General features: G+C 42.3%; 1 protein-coding gene across 24 annotated transcripts in view; it reads left to right on the top strand.

The window, feature by feature from the left end:
- GAPVD1 (GTPase activating protein and VPS9 domains 1) overlaps positions 1–16,498 on the top strand; it is a 424,045-nt gene extending 407,547 nt beyond the window's left edge. For all 24 annotated transcript variants that reach the window (XM_078646066.1, XM_078646068.1, XM_078646069.1 and 21 more), the window contains one exon: positions 12,194–16,498. In XM_078646066.1, the coding sequence (XP_078502192.1) occupies positions 12,194–12,334 (141 nt within the window). In that variant the 3' untranslated portion in view covers positions 12,335–16,498. The remainder of the gene's footprint in view (positions 1–12,193) is intronic.
- The last annotated feature ends 5,186 nt before the right edge of the window (positions 16,499–21,684 follow it).

Genomic DNA, 21,684 nt, shown 5'->3' on the forward strand with positions numbered 1-21,684 from the left:
ACTGAAGTTCTCTGTGAAATCAAAACAATGGCCGCAGGGTTTTGCCCAGGTTGTCATAGGTTTGATTTGTTATGAGAACTCCGTATGCCTTATCAGGGGCTGGAGGAATATCGCTTGTCTAATTAGATCGCAAGCGTTATGACCTAATCAGATAACACGTTCCTGTGCCGTAGTGTGACTGCGTCAGATAACGGTATCTGCATCATGGGGGTTTTCTGCCTCATGGGCTGACTGCTAGTTAACTTGTTGGTTTGTTTAACTAGAATAGGGTCAGGAATAGGGGGATCGATTCAGAACCTATAGGAATACATGACACCCACTCCACGCTAACTATGGACATATCTACTAATCTAGGCATAGTATAACATAGTACAACATACTATAGAGTAGTGTGTATACCTTACCACCCCAAAATACATAAATGCATTTTGAAATTTTTCAAATATACGGAAAATTTGCAGACATATATACTGTATGCACTCAAGCTATGGAATAATGCTAAACTAATCACGCATTTGTATACATTATTGCTTATTTGGTATATGAGAATTACACATGAAATGGTTTCTTAAATACAGAAAAAAGTTTCGAGACCATTCCATCACAGAATAAAATGTTTGTGAACATACCAGCGGGCAGCTAATGTCTATAAGCTATCTAAAATTTAGAAACCTTAGTTCTTTAAGAATAGTTCTTACTTTAAGCAGAAGATAGTGTCCCGAAAAATATGCAAAAATATTTGGGGCTGCTGAAAAATTGCTGTCCGTGAACTGGAGGGAAAATCTGTTCATGTGACTTTATTTTTAAAGTTGAAGGCCGAATTCAGGGAACGCCGTGTGCGAGCTTGCTCAAAAGTCTCTATTTCTGTTCGGGTGAGAACATCATATCATTTAGGCTTTCGAAAAAACTGTCAACAGCTTCCTGGGAAAGTTCCACTAACTCGGAAATAGGTGTAATCATGCATTCTTGCGCATGATTGTCTCCATTGACATTCTGATTTGCATTACTGACAGAAGGTCGTACCTGTTCGATGCTGCTTTCATCTTGAACTTCACTACCCATCAATCGTAGTGGTGAAGCTTCCACGAATGCCGTCATCAGGATTGGTAGCCTTTGAGGGCAGCACAAAGCATGAACCTTGATCGGGCTCAACAATGTTTCTGCATCCATCGGCGCATCCGATTGTAGCGTCAGACAGGTGTCTAACACACATTCTTCTCCGCATAGCAGACACCTCAATACAGGTAAAACACATCTTTGCCACATTGGTCGAAATGATAGAAACCAAGTCATGTTCAGGTCTCTAAGCCGGGAGAGTCCCAGGATTTTTGATATCCGGTCCCGGTATCCAATGGCTAGGATTGTTTCTTCCCTTGTCGCAAGAGTTTTGTCTGTGACATGGGTTGCCATAACGAAAAATAAGGACTAAGAATAGGATTCCTGCAATTAGTCCCAAGATCAGGGGAAGTCCGCCAAAAATCGAATGGACGAAATCTGGAAAAATACCCAGTATGGCTTTGAATGGTGTTAATGCCATCGAAAATACTGTCTTAAATACCTTTGAGACCCCATTGGTATCAGAAATATTTAAGATTTCATTCAGGATTTCCGCGAAATGTACGGGGGAATTAGTTGATAATAATGTATGTATCTCTGCAGTCGTCCTTGCGACTTGTAGATCATACGTTTCTTTTGATGACGAGAGCCTGGTAGGCGTCTGAAGAAGCACTGTTTTCATTCTGCTTAAAGTATCTATTCGAATAGAAGTAATTTTCAAATCGGGCCATGCCCTTGCCTCCCTGTCTGGGAAGGAGCTGGGGAACAATGAGCGTCCACAGCACTTGACCTTCGCAGTCGTAGTTACTAGATAAGGAGTCCCGGGCATAAGACTACAACATTTGCGGTCTACAATAAGAATGTAACTCCCATTATAGAGTCTTTGAAAGAATGGTTCTATTTCTGTTGCAGGTGCGCCTTGCTGGTGACATGAAAGGTTGTATGAATTCCCTTCACAGGCTCCATGCAAACTAATTCCGTTACACAGAAGTGTGCCACTTAGTGACATCGCACAGTTGTTGCCACTAAGAAACACTTTCTGTCCTTTATTACTGACACATGCATGTGAATAGGGCAGGTTCCATGTTGTTTTAAGGTACCCCTTTCCCAATTTCTCGTACATGCCTGCCTGTATATATTTTTGGCAGTATTGAAACCTGAAGGTTGAGATTGGAATATTTATTATCCCATGTATTATCCATTCACTGACAGGTCGTTCTGACATTGTCACTGGTAATCTTTCGAGTTTTTCAATGCTCAAGATTGTATAATCAGCACCCTTTTGTGCCATACTGATTTGTCTATCAGTAAGGTTAAAGATTTGGAATAATGACGTTGTGTTGATTAGACGCCAAGGCACATAGCCTGAACGCAGATTTTGTAACGTCCAGCCAAGCTGTACAATAGAACGCAATTGTGACTGACCGTGTTGTAATAACAGTAAGTCTTGCGATAATATATCGATTGCTGAAGACACAATGCTGTCCAAAGAAAAAATTCTGGAGGACAGAGTCATTAACCCATTGTCCACTACAGAAAGTGATTTTTCCAAATTAATACGGTCAATTTCCCGTATTCTCTCTGCTGTTTCAATTTGAGTAACCTTCCAGGCCTCATTGTATGCTGCATATACAGAGGCTGCTATGAAACGCTTTTGACGCTGTTTGCGTGGTCCCAAAGTGAAATCACGCAAGTCAGCACCATCAGTAAGTAAAGTTAGGTGTTGCTTAATTTCTGCCAGTGTGGAAGTTTGTAGCCACTGAAGGCATAATTTGCCCACACTGTAGGTTGTTATTATCCCTGGGTGATGTCTTTGAGGATATCTAGGGTCTGGCCTGGTCATTTTGAACCCCTGTGTTTTGTTCAGGAATCTGTCTTGACAGTTATTAGTATCTGTGGGCCAGATCAACCACTGTTTCCAATCAGGATGTGTTCTGTTTTGGTTTAATATATGGTGTACGTCTATCTCTTCATCTGTATCAGAGTTATTGCTAAACATTGTTGGCTTTGGAATCTTTGATTTTGGCTAGGCCAAGACAGGTGGTTTGTTGAACAGTGTCATTTAAAAATATCATTTGTTCTGGGATCATGCAGGCTCTAAACAAAGCTTTTATACCCTGTACTTGCCATTCTTTTGTACCCCAAACACTTTTCAATTCAACATTTTTGTCCCAATAATCAAATCCAAAAGTATTCATTTTTTCAAAGAATGAGTCTGAATATAACAATTTTGTGTTGGTTATCATGGTCTTGGTCCCTGTTTTGTTTGACAATTTAAAATAAAATGTTTCAGCATTACTTGTGTTAAAACCTGAAAAATATGAATATTTGTCGTAAACGGTTCTTGAGCTCCCTTTTGGAGGTGTTGCACAATGTTCCCATTGATTATAATTTAAAACATTTCTAGGTTGTGCAGATCTATGTAAAAACTGGTTACCATAGTGGTTATAGCAATACATACTATCATAATTTGTAGAACCCTGCAAATAATCATGTTTGGTAAATTTAGCAGACATTACTAAGTCAGACATCATATTATTAATGCTTTCGAAGTCCCAATCATCAGCAAATGAGTTTGGTTTTGCAAAGTCACTCAAGGAGATCTTAATTTGGTGTGGATATTTCAGGATCTCGACCGGACCATAAATTTCATAGTCAGTGTTGTCCCAGGCTACCCCACCAGGTATCGGATTGGCTGTGAAGTTGGCTGAAGAAAGTTCTCTTTTCTCGACGTGTGAAGATGTGTGTGGTTTGAGGATCAAGTTGATTTTCTGACTTGCTGTGTCCATTTTTGCATATTTTCCCTCAATGAAGCGTCCCAATGTTAGTATCATGATGAGCCAAAGTATGAGGATAAATGCACCAAAACCCACCCAAAATTCAATCCATGGGGAAATCAGATATGTTTCTTTCAGTTGTTTCAAAAGTTCCTTAGCTTTATCTTTAAAGGTTTTTGATGATGGCTGTGTCTTTGATTCACTGAAGCTTTCAGAGGAATCATCGAAGTTTATGAAGTAGCCGGATGCTGTTCTGTCAATTGTTCCAATTGCTTCAGGATTTCTGTTTCTTGCATTTTCACTTGGTACTTCATTATAGATTGGTGTGTCTCTGCTAAATGTTTTTATTTGGGTTTTCAGAGGTCTGAGTTCTATTGCATTGCTGCATAGTCCTTGTTGTTCTTCTGTAGGCGTTTCGAATGTGATGAGCCTCTTCGTTAGAACCTCTGTACTGGTAGCAAACCTTGGTGTTCTGCTACTTATTGGGAGTCCACTTGGCCTACTGTTTGTTATCGGCCACATGTTGTGGTTTTACCAGGTCGATGGATACAACTCGGTTCTCCTTTTTACCAGCAAGTGGCGGTAGTACAACTGACCTTGTCCCGTTGACAGACAAGACAGGAACTGCTTTTCTGTAAGAAGGTCCAAATTCCTTCTTTACCGCGATCTTTTCCCTGACTAGATCCCCGACTTTTGGAATCCAGACAGGTCTTGCTGGGACAGGTGGTGGTTCTTCAGTGGTTGTTGGCTGTTGTTTCAACTTTATGTTGCTCAGGTCTTTTCTTGTTTTGTTTAAGTCCTGCAAAATAGCCAAACGGTCTTTGATATCAAAGCTTTTTTTCTTTCACCACTGAAGTCTGACTATCAATGTCAGAGATCATCATCCTAGTTCCAAATAATAATTCGTACGCACTGAATCCCTTCAGAGAATTTCTTGGCAAGTTATTGAGACTACGTTGGACACTTATTAGATGTTTGACCCACCCAGCTCCCGAACCTAATATTCTTTCCGCTATAGATTGCTTTATGCCTTGGTTTTTTCTTTACACCATCCCGTACCCTCAGGAAGGAAGTGAGAAGATTCCCGCTGGGCTATGCTAATTTGGTCATGTTTCCCCTCAGGCTGTTGGGCTAGAGTGAAAACAATGGTCAAACGTAGCATGCTCTTAGCGTATATGCCATTTAGACTCGCAAATCTTTGTATAACAGTCCGGACGTCAGCCGAGTGCTGGTGATCTACATTATAAGTGGAACTAGCCTGTATAAGTTAATCGCAACCCTTCCTTTTTACTCCTGATTTTTTCTGGAGTAGAACAACGAGGTATTAAACTGTTTCTCTCCCCGCTGCGATCTCTGTTGCAGTTTGGGCAGTTTTTTACAAACATGGTGTGACGCAGGCTCATGCCTGGCCACCAGTACCTTGATTGTAATTCTTCCAGAGAATTTTTTAGTTTGAGGTGTCTGAGACCCTCGCCCATATGTGCGTCTGCGATTAACAAGTTTCTCCTGTCCATGTTTGGAATCACTCTATCCCCCACTCCAGGGATTCGAGCAAAAGGGACGGAGTTTGCATCGATTATGTATGTATAATTGAGTGGATAGTTGATCGGTAACGCTGAGCAGTCGCCTTTTGATGACGTTTTCACCGCCAGCACTGTTTCACCGTCAATGTATTTTAATGTACGCTTTTTTCGAACTACGGGACCCGATTTAGTGGCTGCCGCTGCGGCTGTTTCAGCCAATGAATTCCCTGCAACGTGAACGCCATCACGCTGATGACTCAGTGAGTGTGTCACGTGAGTCTTTGGTAGTTCTTTTTGTAAAAGAGCTATTTGTTCCCAGAGCAGTTTTTGCTTTATTGGTGCATCTGTGTCATCTTTGTAACCGTTTTGAATCCATGTCTGCAAATCGCTGTTATATGATTTGACGCAGTAATATGAATCTGACACTATAAGTGTCGGGAATTCGCGATCCGCATTATCTAGCGCCATTTTCAATGCTAATATTTCAGTTTGTTGTTCTGAATTAGTTTCTACTGAGTGTGTCTTTGTTAATAGAGGTTTTAGTTTACCTCCGCGCCACACTTCTTTTGTAATCTCACATGTGGGGTTGTATGCCTGTTCTCCCCAAACGGAGGGTTGAGCATGTCCGTCTGTATAGATTACACAGGCGTAATGTCGTAAAGGCAGAATGTCGATTGGCAGAGGATATGTTTCTTCATATTCTAGATTTTTTAATTCTTCCAGTTCTGGATCAAAGTAGTAGTATACTTTGTCCGTTGTGATTGAATTCACCCATTGTATCCATTCTGGATTTATTGTTGTTGTTGGTAAATTACACGGTGTTGTTAGTGCCTCGAAGGCTGATTCTGCTGTTCTGACTGTGATATGTCTACCGTCAGCTTGATCTTTTTCTCTAGCTATTTCGGTTTGAACTGCATGAACAATTTTTTCTTTGTTGCTGAATTTCTGTTCAGCTTCTGTGTACAAGTGTGATTTGAATGCAATTGGTACCTTTTCTCCCTCATTAGAGGTCAGGTATGTGAATCCGCATCTCCCTGGGATGACTCGAATCACAAGATTGCGTGTGTTATCACGTGTTTCTAATTTTGTTTTAATTAGCATGTCTGTTTGTAGGGATCTCAACTTTGAAATATCCACTAAAAGTCCTCTGATCAACGAAAACGAAATTACTCAACTGTTACCAGGAGAGATCCCAGTGCTGGATCTTAGTACCCAGCACTGACCAGAAAAAGTCATTATAACTGTGATTTTCCTATAACCTGATTTTCCTCCGTTGGATAACATTGCCTGGTTTTTACCAGAAATTTCGTTTTTTGCAACATAATCAATCAATCAATCATAGCATTTGTATAGCGCACTACTCACCCGGAAGGGTCTCAAGGCGCTTGGGGGAAGGGGTCTGCTATACCTCGAACAGCCAGGTCTTGAGTTGTCTCCTGAAGGCGAGATAGTCCTGGGTCAGCCGAAGGTGGGTGGGGAGGGAGTTCCATGTCTTGGCCGCCAGTTAGGAGAAGGATCTTCCTCCGGCGGTGGCTCTTCGGATGCGTGGTACGGCGGCAAGGGCGATGCTTGTCGAACGTAGCTGGCGGGTGGGCGTGTAGAAGGTCAGGCGGTCGTTGAGGTACTTGGGGCCCAGGTCGTGGAGGGACTTGTGGGTGAGGAGTCTGAACGTGATTCTCTTGCTGACGGGGAGCTAGTGCAGGTCCCTCAGGTGGCCAGAGATGTGGCTGCGTCGGGGGATGTTCAGGATGAGTCGGGCGGAGGCGTTCTGGATACGTTGGAGTTTTTTCTGTAGCTTGGCTGTGGTTCCGGCGTAGAGGGTGTTTCCGTAGTCCAGTCGGCTTGTGACGAGTGCCTGGGTGACAGTCTTCCTGGTTTCGGTCGGGATCCATCGGAAGATCTTGCGGAGCATGCGTAGGGTGTTGAAGCATGATGAGGAGACGGCGTTGACTTGTCTGGTCATCGAGAGGGAGGAGTCCAGGATGAAGCCCAGGTTGCGTGCGTGGTCTGTTGGCTTGGGAGTGGTGCCCAGGGCGGGGGCCACCAGGAGTCGTCCCAGGCGAAGGGCGATGGTCCCAGGATGAGGACTTCCGTCTTGTCTGAGTTCAGTTTCAGGCGGCTGTTCTTCATCCACTCGGCGACGTTTTTCATCACTTCGTGTAGGCTGGTTCTGGCGGTGACGGGGTCTCTGGTGAGGAAGAGGATCAGTTGGGTGTCGTCGGCGTAGGAGATGATGTTGTGTTGGCTTGCGATGGCTGCAAGGGGTCTCATGTAGACGTTGAAGAGGGTGGGGCTGAGTGATGATCCTTGCGGTACGCCGCAGATGACTTCGGTGGCCTCGGATCGAAACGGGGGGAGGCGGACACTCTGTGTTCTTCCGGCGAGGAACGAGATGATCCATTCCAGTGCCTTCTCTTGGACACCTGTGTTGCTGAGGCGTTGGACTAGTGTGCGGTGGCAGACAGTGTCGAACGCTGCGGAGAAGTCCAGGAGGATGAGGGCCGCTGTTTCCCCGTTGTCGAGCAGGGTTCTGATGTCGTCGGTGGCTGCGATGAGGGCGGTCTCGGTGCTGTGGTTGGCTCGGAACCCGGACTGTGAGGGGTCGAGGGATCCGTTTGTCTCGAGGAAGGCGGCAAGCTGTCTATTGACGGTCTTCTCGATGACTTTGGCAGGAAAAGGGAGGAGCGAGATGGGGCGGAAGTTCTTGAGGTCGGTGGGGTCCGCTGTTGGTTTCTTCAGTAGGGTGCTGAGCTCGGCATGCTTCCAGCTCTCCGGGAAGGTGGCGGTGTTGAAGGAGATGTTGATGATGTCCCGGAGTTGGGGTGCGATGATGGAGTCGGCCTTGTTGAAGACGTGGTGGGGGCAGGGGTCGGTTGGAGATCCGGATTGGATGGTGTTCATCGTGCAGGCTGTGTCTTCAGTGGTCACCGTGGTCCATGTGCGGAGGGTGGCGGTGGGGGGCGTTGGTTCGACAGTTGGGTGCGTGGATGGTGCGTCGAAGCTGTTGTGGATGTCGGTGATCTTGCGGTGGAAGAACGAGGCGAGAGAGTCGCAGAGGTCTTGTGAAGGAGTGATGTCGTTGTTGCCGGTGCTGGGGTTGGAGAACTCCTTGACGATACTGAAGAGTTCCTTGCTGTCGTGGGCGTTGTTGTCCAGTCGTTCCTTTAGTGATTTCCTCTTGGTGGTGCGGATGAGCTGGTGGTGCTTGCGGGTGGCTTGTTTGAGGGTGGTCATGTTGTCTGTGGTCTGGTCGAGGAGCCAGGCTTTCTCGAGGGTGCGGCAGTTCTTCTTGGAGTCCTTGAGTTCGTCGGTGAACCAGGTGGCTTTCTTACTTCTGGGTCTGCTGGGAGGGTTCTTCAGTGGCGCGAGGTCGTCTGCGCAGGCGGTCAGCCACTGTGTGAAGTTGCGGGCTGCTTCGTTGGGGTCCGTTGTGCTGGCGGGCGGGTTGTTCCTGAGGGCGGTGGTGAGCTGCTCGGCGGTGATCTTGCTCCAGCTCCTGTGAGGAACCTGTTGCGGGTGGTGGTGGTGGGTCGTTGTTCTTCTGAAGCTGAAGTGGACGCAGCTGTGGTCGGTCCAGTGAAGTCCGGTGGAGTGGCTGAAGGTGATGTGCTTGCTGGATGAGAAGATGGGATAAGCGTGTGGCCGGCGTAGTGGGTGAGGGTGTTGACCAGTTGCTTGAGTCCGAGGTTTGCGAGGTTGTCCAGCAGGGCGGCGGTGTTGCGGTCCTTGTTGTTCTCCAGGTGGAAGTTGAGGTCCCCTAGGAGGATGTAGTCAGCGGAGGGGAGGGCGTGCGGGCTGATGAAGTCCGTGATGTCTTCGCTGAATTGTGTGCGTGGTCCCGGGGGTCTGTAGACGAGGGTGCCTCTGAGGGGCGTCTTTGGGTCGGTGTGTATCTGGAAGTGGAGGTGCTCGGCGGCGGGGAAGGTGTCGTTGGAGTCGGTCGTGATGCGGATGGTGTTCTTGTGTACGATGGCGATGCCTCCTCCAGTCTGGTTGACGCGGTCCCTCCGGGTGATCTTGTATCCGTCCGCGATGGCGATGTCGGGCGCTGAGGAGGCGTTCATCCAGGTTTCCGTGAGGAAGGCGACGTCTGGTGATGTGGTGTCAAATACAAACATTCCTTAAAAATCGCCTGTTTAGCAAAAACGATTGATTTCCTTCTATTGTTTTCAGGAGATGCACCAGGGCTGGATCCAGGAAAAGAAAAAAATGAGAAATGTATCCTATATAATGCTCTAGGGTTACTACGCGCTCTATAAAACCTTAAAATAAATAAATAAATAAATAAAAAAGTAATAAAAATCACATATGTAAAAAAAGCACATGTTGTCACCCTGTGTTAAAAAATAATTTTCACAGCATAAAAATTGATATTCTTAGAATCATCTAGGTCATGAGGGAATATTTATTGATGATATAATTGTGTTCCTCTCTTTCCCTGACCTTAAAAGTATACTTAGAGGGGGTCCCATATCTATGTTGACCCAACCGGTGTTGACCCCGGCCTTCCCCTCAACTTGGACAAGGAGGCAGACCGGCATCAACCGATGCTGGTACTGGCGCCGACCGGTACTTTTGTAGCCCTGTTCTATCCTGGCGTTCCCTGTGGCAGCCAGAAGAGGGTGAGGAGAGAGGCAGACCAGCTTGATGAGCCGGACTGGAGAGAGGAACTGGGTGAGGCCAGTGGTCTGGATACATCCCCAGACCTTGGTAGGCTTTCTCACCCTACTGTGGCTACGGAGGTGGGAGCCTTCTATGCTGTGGTGTTGCATAGGGCGGCTGAGGCCTTGGACCTCGAGTTTCCTATGGTGGCAACAACCCCTTGACTGTGGTGCTTCAACCGGCAGCAGCCTCTTCAGAGCTCCTACTGCCGTTCAATGAGGCCCTCACAGACATCCTCTGGGCACTTGGTCCAAGCCCAGCACAAGGGCTCCTGTGGATAGGATGATTGCACAACACCACTGCGCAGCCCCGGGCGACCCCATTTTCCTCCCCCAACACCCTACCCCTGAGAGCTTGGTGGTCCAAGCCTCAACGTCCGAAGGCGCGTTCCCTACTGCCCCCCAGGTAGGGAATCCAAGAAGCTGGACCATCTTGGGAAGAACATGTTTTCTTCCGCCAGCTTAGGACTGCGGTCGGTAAACAACTCGTGTTTCTTGGGCCGTAGATCAGTAGTTCCAGTCTTCCCCTATCTCAACGACTGGCTGTTGAAGGCAGGCTTTTCCCAGGGTGTCGCCTCCCACCACCAGACTACGGCGGACCTCCAGCATTCGCTGGGGTTCACTGTCAACCTGCCGAAGTCACACCTGAGTACCTCTCAGAAGCTCCTTTTCATCAGAGCGGTTCTGGATACAGTGCAGTTTCGGGCCTATCCTCCCGAGTAGCGAGCCCGGTATCTTTGAGCTATGATGCTATAATTCCGATGTTTCAGCCTCTATCCTGGGTATTGGTCAGAAACTCTAAAGACTGCTTTTCCGGTTGCTATCACCTCTGCTCGCAGAGTGAGTGAGCTTCAGGCTCTTTCTTCTAAACCTCTTTTCCTTGCTGTTCATCCGGACAAGGTTGTCCTTAGAACTAGACCTTCTTTTCTTCCCAAAGTGGTTACCTCTTTCCACATAGGACAGACCATCACTTTGCCCACCTTCTTTTCGTCCCTGCATCCCTCCAAGGAGGAAGAGATACTCCACCGTCTGGATCCAAAACGTGAGTTATCCTTTTATTTGGATTGCACAGATAAACTCTTGGAAATGTTGGCGCCAAGAAAAGTCGGGCCATGCAAAAACTGACTATCTCTAGATGGGTTGTCCTTTGCATTACGATCTGTTATTCTTTGGCGAAAAAGGAGCCTCCAGTAGGACTGCGCGCCCATTCCAATAAGGCGATGGCAGCCACTACTGCTTTGGAACGTGTGAGTCCCCCTTTATGACATCTGCCAGGCGGCCACATGGTCATCTTTGCACATGTTCACTAAACATTATTGCTTGGATACTCCAGTCCGGAGAGACTGCTTCTTTGGCTGCTCTGTTCTCCAGGACTTTCTGGTGTGAACTTGGTTCGCAGACTCACCTCCAGGGTTGGTATTGCTGGGGTATCTATTCTAAGGTAAGGTATCTATAACTAATAGTCTCTTTCAGATGAACAAGTTACTTACCTTCGGAAACGATATCTGTAAGAGACATATATTACTTATAGATTCCTTTACCGCCCCCACCTATCTTCACCGTTCTGCAAGCTGACTTCTATCAGTTAGGGACTCCCTTTCAGGGCCCAGGTTTTGTGCACCAGTGGTCAGTGTCTTGCATGGTTTTGCGCTTCTTGTGTGGAATATCGTGTAAAGAACTAATGTCTGCGCACAGTGCGGCGTCTATGTAGATACTGCATCGTCCCTGCGATCTCTGTGATGAATGCAGAGTCGCCTGACACCACCTACCGAAACACAGGGGTACTGCTACGAAAAAAATTCTCTGGATACAGTCTGACGCCTGGGGTAATTTTAAGATAAGTAATCTATAACTAATATATGTCTCTTACAGATATATCATTACCGAAGGTAAGTAACTAGTTCATTATGTCCCTAGTGTATGCCACGATGATTGCTATTAACAGTTTCTATATTGAATATATAAACTCAATACATTTAATTTAAAAATAGTTTACTAAGATTATAAGTAGATTTTTCTTTTATGCTTCTGATCAGTGATATTGCTGTCGGTTTGTTTCTTGTCCATGAACACTTTGAGAGTGTTGTTGTACATGAGATTTGTCTGAAATAGCAACAGTCGGCATTCAGTGTTTATGCAATCGCATGAATATATATATATTTCTTTTTGTCTTTAGGCCAACCCACCTTGTTTGCTGTCCACCATTCAGTACATCAATAGCTTTTATGCCAACCGACTTAGTGGAGAAGAATCCTATTGGTGGATGCAGTTCACAGCAGCAGTGGAGTTCATCAAAACCATTGATGATCGCAAGTAACATTCGAGCTTCTCCAACTACTGGTGGACTGTCAAAAGAAATGGAGGAGGCACAATCAGCCACTGGGGGGGGAGGTCGAATGCAGATATATGTTTCAGTGTATATTAATGTACATAGTCAAGGCATTTTAAAAGAAATCTTTACTAAACTAAATATGTTTAACTAACAGATGTGGCATTTCTGCTTTTTTTCCTGGTTAGAAGTTGAGAGCCCAAAAAGGGACCACATTTTTCAGGTATTTTTAGAAGCCAAAAACTTTGTAGGAATGAAAATAACCTATTTCTTCACAGTCACATCCTACTATTCTTCATTTTCATGTAAATAAAAACTAGGTCAGCCACATTAAAAGACTCTTTGGAGTGGTTTCTTATGAACGCTATTACAGTCTTTGGCAAACGATTGTAGCAGCCTCCTACCCTCTTCCCCAGGCGTTGATCTCCAAGTGCACAAAATCCAAAAATTGGATTATTTGGTTATAGTTAAATCTAATTGTGCCCATTTGTTTCGGGCACATTGGCAAAACATGAGAGCAAGCTGCTTTCTTCTATGGCTTGTTTCCCATGGTCGATTAGGTGTGCACCTAGCTGTAATTTACCTAAATATTTATTAACATTTAGTATTTAAGTAACATATATGGAACATTTGAAACTGGAATTTTTTTATGTTCAATGGAAAAGTGAAATTGTGTGATATGGCATTGCAGCATTCTGGATTAAGGCAATTTCTGGGAAAATTTAAGAACTCTAAAATGATGGAATGGCACTGCCATAAAAAGGAAACTTTTTCCTTGTACGTTGTTTACAAATCTCATTTGTAAACTGTGGACTCAAAATTTGAAGTCCTTTACCAGTCTGAATTTATATCATGAATGTTAATCCATGCAATTAACAATGCTTAATTGAATTTTTATTTAACAAGCTTTTCTTCTCTGCTTTTAACAGTACTGTGGGTCAACACTGCAAACACAATTTCAGAAAACACTGCTTTTGTAACATGTTTCTTTGCGAGTAGAACCTAATTGTATAAAGCACATCTGAAGAACAACTGTTAACTTCTGCATGATCTGTAGAACATTAACAGTTTTACTTAGTTCCAGTTACAAGATTTTATTTTAGATGTATATGTTTTAACTTTCATCTGCATACAGGGGTTGCTGTTGTGGTATACAATCCCATTCTAAGATTGAAATATTTGTAAATCATGGTTCTTTCTACCTAGATGCCTTCTGCTTCTTACCTGGTAATATATGTGTATTTAGATTCCAGTTTGTGAGACTAGCGTAGTTATTTTATTTTTTATTTTTTTACATAATTGACCCTTCGTTATCTTAGTAGTGAAATGGATTGCTCATGATTTTCTGTAGATTTGACTATAAGCAGCTTTTGAAGACAACAAGCTTTAGATGCACTATTGTAATCTTAAATTACTAAAGAGTTGGGTTAATGTTTGTAATCTACATACTTGTACAAAAAGCGTATAACAATATATTAGTTTTAACTGCTATTAGTATACATTCAATTACCAGATGTAATTCTTACTTGAAGGTAAAATTGAGAAAGAACATTGGAATAGTTGCTCCAAATACTTTTCACAATATTATTGGTAAATGCCAACACTGTATAGTCTTCCAAAGAAACCTTAAGCAGGATATTAAATATCATATGCCCCATGTTGCACGTCATGAGACACCTAAAAAGTTATTTTTACTACAATGTTTAGTTGAAGCAAATGTTTGTGCTAAAAGTCAAATCAAACGAGGTTAGAGTAAGACTTTTTTTTAAAAGTCATTGAAAATTCCAAACGATCAAACTATGCAGAAGCAGTGTTTTTTGTTACATACTTGTGCCCAAGGATCGAAAAAGGGAAATTCACGGATTTGAATCTATCCGTAATTCCAGAAGGTATTTAATGACTACTGTACTGAGTGTACTGTAGGGGGACTAGTTTTATGATACAAAGGATCATAATTCAGAGTTCAAAACATTTGTCTATTTTTCTTTTTAGCCTGTGTATTGTGAGTCTTTAAACATGGTCTTCCTTTTCTCGTTCTTAAACAAAATAAAAAGCTCACATGGATGGGTTGCATCACGTCCAGTGTGGACTTTTCTTTGTTTCATCGATGAAAATGGTTATGTAGAGAACGAATAATGGTCACAAATGACTATATTTAACTGCAAAATTGTTTCACTGTAAAATATGATTATAAAACAAATTGTGATTGTGTACAGTTGAATTATCATTTATTGTATGTATTAATTTGGTGATAGGTTTAGGAAAAGGCTGCTCTCTGTTGAAATTGGAAAAGTGCATTTGCTCTTAACTGTTTTATGCCTTTTTCAAGAAATCAGTAGGATGTACACAGTGATTCTGAAGATCCTGTTTAGCTTTGTTACATTTGCAATATTAGTAGAGTAACTTTTGGTACAATCATTTCTTTATCAAGGCAATCAGTAGAACGGACAAAGCGGCAACCAGCTTCATCGTCATTGGAGACCAAATCTTATCCCAATTTCCAATTGGTCACGCATCTGGTATTCCACTCAAAGTAGCAAAATGTATCTTGCTTTAAAATTCTGATGGAGCTCAACATTTGGATGGTCTGACTGCAAACTGCTGATCCGATTGATCACAATTGATTAGGACAGCAGTTTGTCGATAGTGTTTGTAATAAATGATACATCGCTACTTAACTTCTGGGGCACTCATGAAAGAAGTAAATGGAATGCCTGCGGGTCTCTTTTGGAAATAATACATGGTACATAATGTAAACCACATTTTTTAAATTTGCTGTAAGAATTCAACTGTTGATATTGGGATGGTAGCAGATTCTACTAATAAGCACAAGATAGAGGCAGCTCTTCTACCTTTTTTATTTAACATTTTGTTTAGGATTTTGTGGGTGGGAGAACATAAAACGCTTTTCTACCGCCCATTTCTTGTGCACATTAATCATGATTTACTGTTTGTTAGTTTCAGTTAACTAACATTTCACCTTCTTAAGAAATGAGCATTGTTCAACTTGTCACATGAACAAATGCATTGAATGTTTTGGTTAGGTTGAATGTAAGCTCAAATGATGAATTACTACTTGTATCACTGTGTGGTGTTATTCAAACATTTGTCTCAGTATCTGTTGCTCTTTGGTTGAAGTCTTTGGATTTTCTTTAAAATATCTACAGGAAATATTTCTTGTCCAAGGAAACACAATATCTAGATCCATAAAGTACACTGTATAACAAATAGTCACGCACATTAAAAGCAGTATCCCAAGGATACCAAATAAAGCAGTGATATTGTTCTCAGTCCTTCAGTTAATTGAGTTACACGTTTATTTCTTCATTGTCCACAATATAAAGCTCACAGTAAATAATTTAGGAAAATGTACAGCTTAAGTTTTCCTTTGTGTGTACTAGTCTTTCTCTTTCCAAGCGGTGTTAAATTTGTAACTTCAGTTATTAAAAGCTCTACTCCGAAAAAAGTAAACTTAAGTTTTAGTTCACGTGAAACTCTGCCTCCTATGTCTAATATGGTTATTTATTAATTGCTTGCATTTGGTAACCCTGCCATTTGTTCAATAAGTGGTTCATGCAACTTTGGTATTAATACAATAGTTGCTTCTTCTCTTTTACATATCCGCGTTGGCAATCCGATCGGCTGTGTGCTGCAGGGCCAAAGCCATTGTTGAGTACTTGCGCTCTTCAGTTGTTGTGTACACTATCTTCTTGCAAAGCTGCTACATCCACTTTCTTGACTGTAACTATCTCAGTCAGAAGGCCGAGAAAGGATCAGTGCGTTAGAGGCACGGCGAACAAGGATTTGTGTTCTAAAACTTAGAATAGCTACTTGTGCTAAGTTGATTCACAGAGAAGCAAACATGTTGTTTGTTCAGAAAGACCATTCAGATATACGTAGGTTAAAAAAAGCATCATCATACACGAGTCTCTACTAAATTATTTTTGTTCAGTTGGAGCTCAAATTAGATGAATACTGTGCTCATACCATATGTGTTTGCATTGTTAAGTGCCCTAAATAGACTTGAGATTGAAAAATAGATATGTGGATCTTTGCTTAAAATAATCTGGGTTTTCTTCACCACAAAACTGTGCAAAAACGTAAAAGGATAAGTTAGTCAAATGCCTTCTGAATTAAAATTCTTATCAATTATCTTTTGTGTTTTGGTTTTGTTTATTCTTTTATTGAGGGCCAGTTTGGGTGAGTGAATCTGCTTGAGTGGAAATTTTGTATTCCCACCAATTTAGAAACACAAAGCTTGAAAGTGAGTTCACATTCAGATTTTTCTAAAACATGTTGCTTTTCCGGTGGCTGTTACTTATTTGTTAAGTGTTAAGATTCACTTGAATTACAATAGTTAGGGCAGTAACATTCTAAAGGACTATTCAGATATGTAGAGTACTTTCTAAAAATCTTCAGATAAATGCCTGTGCAGTTTTACTACCATCACTGAGCTTGGGCACTTGCCATGAAGTTTTTTATTTTACAAAAGCTGTTGTTGAATTATGTGACTGTATAATATGTATCCAAATACTTTATTTTTAAATATATGTGTATATATAGATATATCTAAATTCTCTAACAATAAATGGCAGAATGTATTATCATGATTATTCATATATTTATGCTTCTTGTGCTCATTTCACGCAAGGGCTTTTTGGCACCTCTGAGAAATGTGTTTATGCCTGACTCACCAAGAAATGTATCACTTTTAAAATAAAGTTATTAAATCAAGAGAGAAGTAATTTTAAAAATATCATTTGTATTTTATGCTCTTCTGATATGGGTCGATGTTAGTTTTTATGCTTTATGATTTGAGCAGTAGTGAATGGGTTACTAAATGAGTATTTGGAGCTCATTGTGGTTCAGTGCTGGTTTTTGTCTTTAGAACTTCTGTTTGGCTTATTCAAGTAATTTGTTGTGTGTTGAAGTGATCAGTCTCTGTTTTGATGAAATGTGTGGATATATTTTGGGGATACTTCCATTCTTTACTTTATTTTTAATTTGATAAAGAAATATACATTTTAGATTAAAATATAAACCCATATTAAACTTTATTGTAAATGGAGGAGTTAAAATGGGTCAAGTAGAACTTTTCTTTTTAGTTTGTGAAAAAACTAGACTTACATTTTAGAGTTGCAGCTTTGCGACACACCAAATTATAACAAAGACAGCCACACATAGCAGTTCTGAGTTAGCATCACCAAGTAGTTTATTTTCTTTAACATAGTGTTCATCAGTTCCTTGCTTGAATTCTTGAAGCTGTTGGGAGTCATGGGTCTAAACAGTTTGCCATTTAAGGATTTTCCAATGTTTAGTACATTGTGCATGGTGAGGCTCATCTTTTGGATTTTCACTTTACCTTAGGAAGTCTGAAAACCAATCTGTGTTGGTGGGGGATTGTCCTAATGAAGAGTGTAGTTACAGAAGAGTCATGTAACATTTTTCCCTAGTCCCAGGCGTTTGTGATCAGTACGTTTTTGAGTAATCCTGCAAGAGAGTGCTGTAAAAAAAATATATACATAAATATATATATATATATATATATATATATATATATATATATATATTTATAATTACTGCTCCAAACACACCAGATAGCGAGTCACTCTGCAGGCGGGTGTTGCGGTGCGTTGGTGTACCGCGGTATCAATGCAAGCTCAATAATCCTCTACAAATCCTCGAAAAAGAAAAAGCAGCACTCGGGAAATTTCAGCAATGCGAGATTTATTTCCAAGACATACTCGTTTCGGGAAAGCTCCCTTCCTCGGTGTCTGAAGGTAATGCGCTGCGTGACGCCATTTTAAAACCAGGCATAGATGGTCAAAACAAACGAGGGGTATTGCGCGCCTTGCATAATGGCAGGCGCCATGTTGTAAGTACAATACTTATACCACGCTGGGCATCATAAACAACTACACATTATATCAACTGTGTGGTCATGTCGTACCCAATACATTGTTAAACATTGACGATTTTGTCCTGTTTTATACAATCTTGCCGTGGATCGGCTATGGCAACCCACTGGGTTGCGTCATACCTCAGAACGGATGTTTTAACATTATCAATTAATCCATGTGTCTGTGACATTAACCATATCAGAAATCTTTCACACTTAATGAAATGTATATGGTCTATAGGCGGGACGTGTGTCCAATCCAGTCTTAAAATCAACATTACATCCTAATAAACCCCCATCTTCCCCAGAAATAGAAAAACATACGTAGTTAGAAAAGTCAAAGTCAAAAATACACTCAATTTCATGTCAAAAACGGATTACACAATGTAAATACTCAGTTCACAATATCTCTCTATAGCTCTTCTAGATGCCCAAAAGTGCTGCCAACTCCTCCCCACTGTTCAAGCCCCCAGGGACCTTGGTTTGCAAATCCACTATGTATTGGGACTGCAGTCTTCGAAGTCTCTGCACTCTATCTCCTCCTCTTGGATTTTCCAGTACATGGTCTAAACAAAAGTACTGCAATAAATTTCTGTCACACTTGTGTTTTATTGCAAAATGCCGAGCCACCGGATAGGAAAAATCCCTCTTCATGATGGCACGCATATGTTCAAGGATTCTTAGTTTAACTGGATTGATGGTGCTCCTTATATCCTTTAAATCGCAGGGACACCTCAGGCAGTATACAGCGAAAGTGGTGTGACAGGACATACATTTGTTGATTCTCTTTCCTCCCTTGCATCCCTTCACCTCATAGGATAACATTCCTCTACTGAAGGCACAAGCTTTGCATTTTCCACAAGGGAAGAATCCCCTTGCCTCATGTAATGACCCTGTTTTTCTTACAACTGGATCTAAATGACTATGCACCAGTTGGTCTCGAAGAGACCGGGATTTTCTGAAAGTTATCAGAGGGGCGGGAGGTACATCAGAGCCAATGATGTTGTCCGTCTTCAAAATATGCCAATGTTTTCTCATGATGGACCTAAGCCAATTCGAGTCACGTAAAAAAGTGGTTATAAGCCTAAATCTCCCATCCTCCTGGTTTGATGCCTGTTTCTTTTCGAACAGTGCCTCCCTAGGTAGTTGTTCCACCCTATGGAGTGCATTCTTGAAGAGTTCGGCCTTGTAGCCTCTTGCCAGGAATCTGTCAACACTATCCTTGGCTGCTTCCACAAAATCACTTTTCATCGAACAATTGTGTCTGAGTCTAAGAAACTCCCCATAAGGATACTATTGATTAGACTACGGGGGTGACTGCTCGACGCATGTAGCGCGCTGTTCCCTGCTGTTGGCTTCCTGTAAAGAGCTGTCTTGATTTTCCCATTATGTATCTCTACCCTTAGGTCCAGGTAATTTGCTGCCACCAAACTCACCTGGCCATAAATCCTAGATTACTGCTGTTCTCATTAAGTAATCTTATGTATCGTTCAGCTTCCTCTACATGACCATTCCAGACCATAAACAGGTCATCAATGTATCTGTGCCATGATACAATTTTATGGGACCATTCCTCATTCTCCGGGGCCCAGGCTACCTGCTCCTCCCACCAGCCCACGAACAATATTAAAATTGATGAGATGGAACAACAAATTAAAGCCGCAGGACAAGAAGATGAGGAAGTTAACAAGTTGCGCGCAATAATGGAGAAAAATATGGATAAACATGAAAACGAGATAGAGGAGAGAAAACAGCAGAAGTTCAGGAGGGATGAGTTTGATTATCCAAATGGTACCATATTCACCTTTGCCAAGAGGTTTGATATCTTAAAACAGCAAGGAACCACGAAACCAGCAAAGGCACGAGGAACATTATTAACCACAGCGAGTGAAACAGAATCAGATGTGAGCGAGGGAGAACAAAGATCACTGGCAGGAAGACAACAATAACAAAAAAGTACTATTTTTTTTTTTTTAGAAGAGATGGAAATGCGCTACCAGGACCAACAAAATCCGAAACCAAGAGGAAGGGGCCGTGGCAGAGGAAGAACTGGAGGCCTAGGGAGTGGCCAAAGCGCAAAACCGAGACCAAAGCGCAAAACCAGAAGAGCAAGACAAACTAAGATATCCATTGCGCAACCGGACAGTGGAGTGGTGTGGCTCACTGGTTAGAGGCGGCAGACCTGTAAGCAGAGAACGGCCCAGGACCAGGGTTCAATTCCCGACGCGGCAGGATCTTGGACCAGGGTCAACGGACTCGATAATTCTCGCCTCAGTGCCTACTCTAACCAGGGAACACACTCTGCAACTCTGGGCATTAAGCTTGCCTCAACTCTACAACGGCCCCCAGACACCGGAGATGCCTGGTTTCACCCTGGAGATACTCAGAAAGGGACCATCTCACAGGGAAAACCAGGACTGGTTCCCCAGAGGTCTACAGCGCCAGGGCACTCGGTTAGAGTAACAGTGCGCTTTACAAGTATCCCACATTTACAATTACAGTGACAAGGAAATTAATATTGACAAGCGGATTGACACAGTTCAAAACTTGATAATCAATCTATCTAACTATACCCTCTCTAAAACGGAACAAATGCTGCTAAATAAAGGACTCCCATTTAGCCCGGAAAAACATCAAGACGGTGTAGAAACCAAAATTGACAGGTATAAATACATTAGAAAATTAAAGCCCAAAAAATTCTTCGCCAAGTTGCCTATTAGACCAGCAGAAATGATCGCAGGGGAACCTACCAAAGCGAGCAGCAAAAGACATATCCATTATCAGAAATACCGAGCTTAATAACAGCATATGAATTAGCACATCAAGTAGAGGAAATAGAAACGACAGAAACACAAGTACTAACAGACATGGGAGTTTCACATAATGTTCATCCAAGAACGAAGTTCAAAAACAAGTCAAAATACTGCCCTGTACTCCACCCAAGCAACCGAATTGATGTATTCAATGATCTAATAATTGCAGATCTAGATGTCATGAGAAATAGTACAAATAACAGAAGAAAACCTTTCCTGGAATGAACGACAAGCCTTAAGATCTTTGAAAGAAAACAATGATATTGAAATAAAGCCAGCTGATAAGGGTGGAAACATTGTGATCCTCAACAAACAAGATTATATAGATGAGGCAAATCGACAACTTAATGATGCAAACAACTACACAATGTTAACAGGCAATCCGATTCTGGAGATGACGAATAAAATACACAATCAAATAATGGTTTGGCATGACAAAGGATTATTGAGCCAAGACGAGAAAAACTTCTTGACCGTTTCAAATCCAATAACCCCAACTATTTACTTTTTGCCAAAAGTGCATAAAACTCTATACAAACCACCAGCACGCCCAATAATCTCCAGTTGCGGTTCACTTTGAGAACATGGCATCATATGTGGATTTCTTCCTAGCACCCTTGGTACCC

This window comes from Lissotriton helveticus, chromosome 5_1, assembly GCF_964261635.1.
Source record: "Lissotriton helveticus chromosome 5_1, aLisHel1.1, whole genome shotgun sequence".
NCBI classification, from domain to species: domain Eukaryota; kingdom Metazoa; phylum Chordata; class Amphibia; order Caudata; family Salamandridae; genus Lissotriton; species Lissotriton helveticus.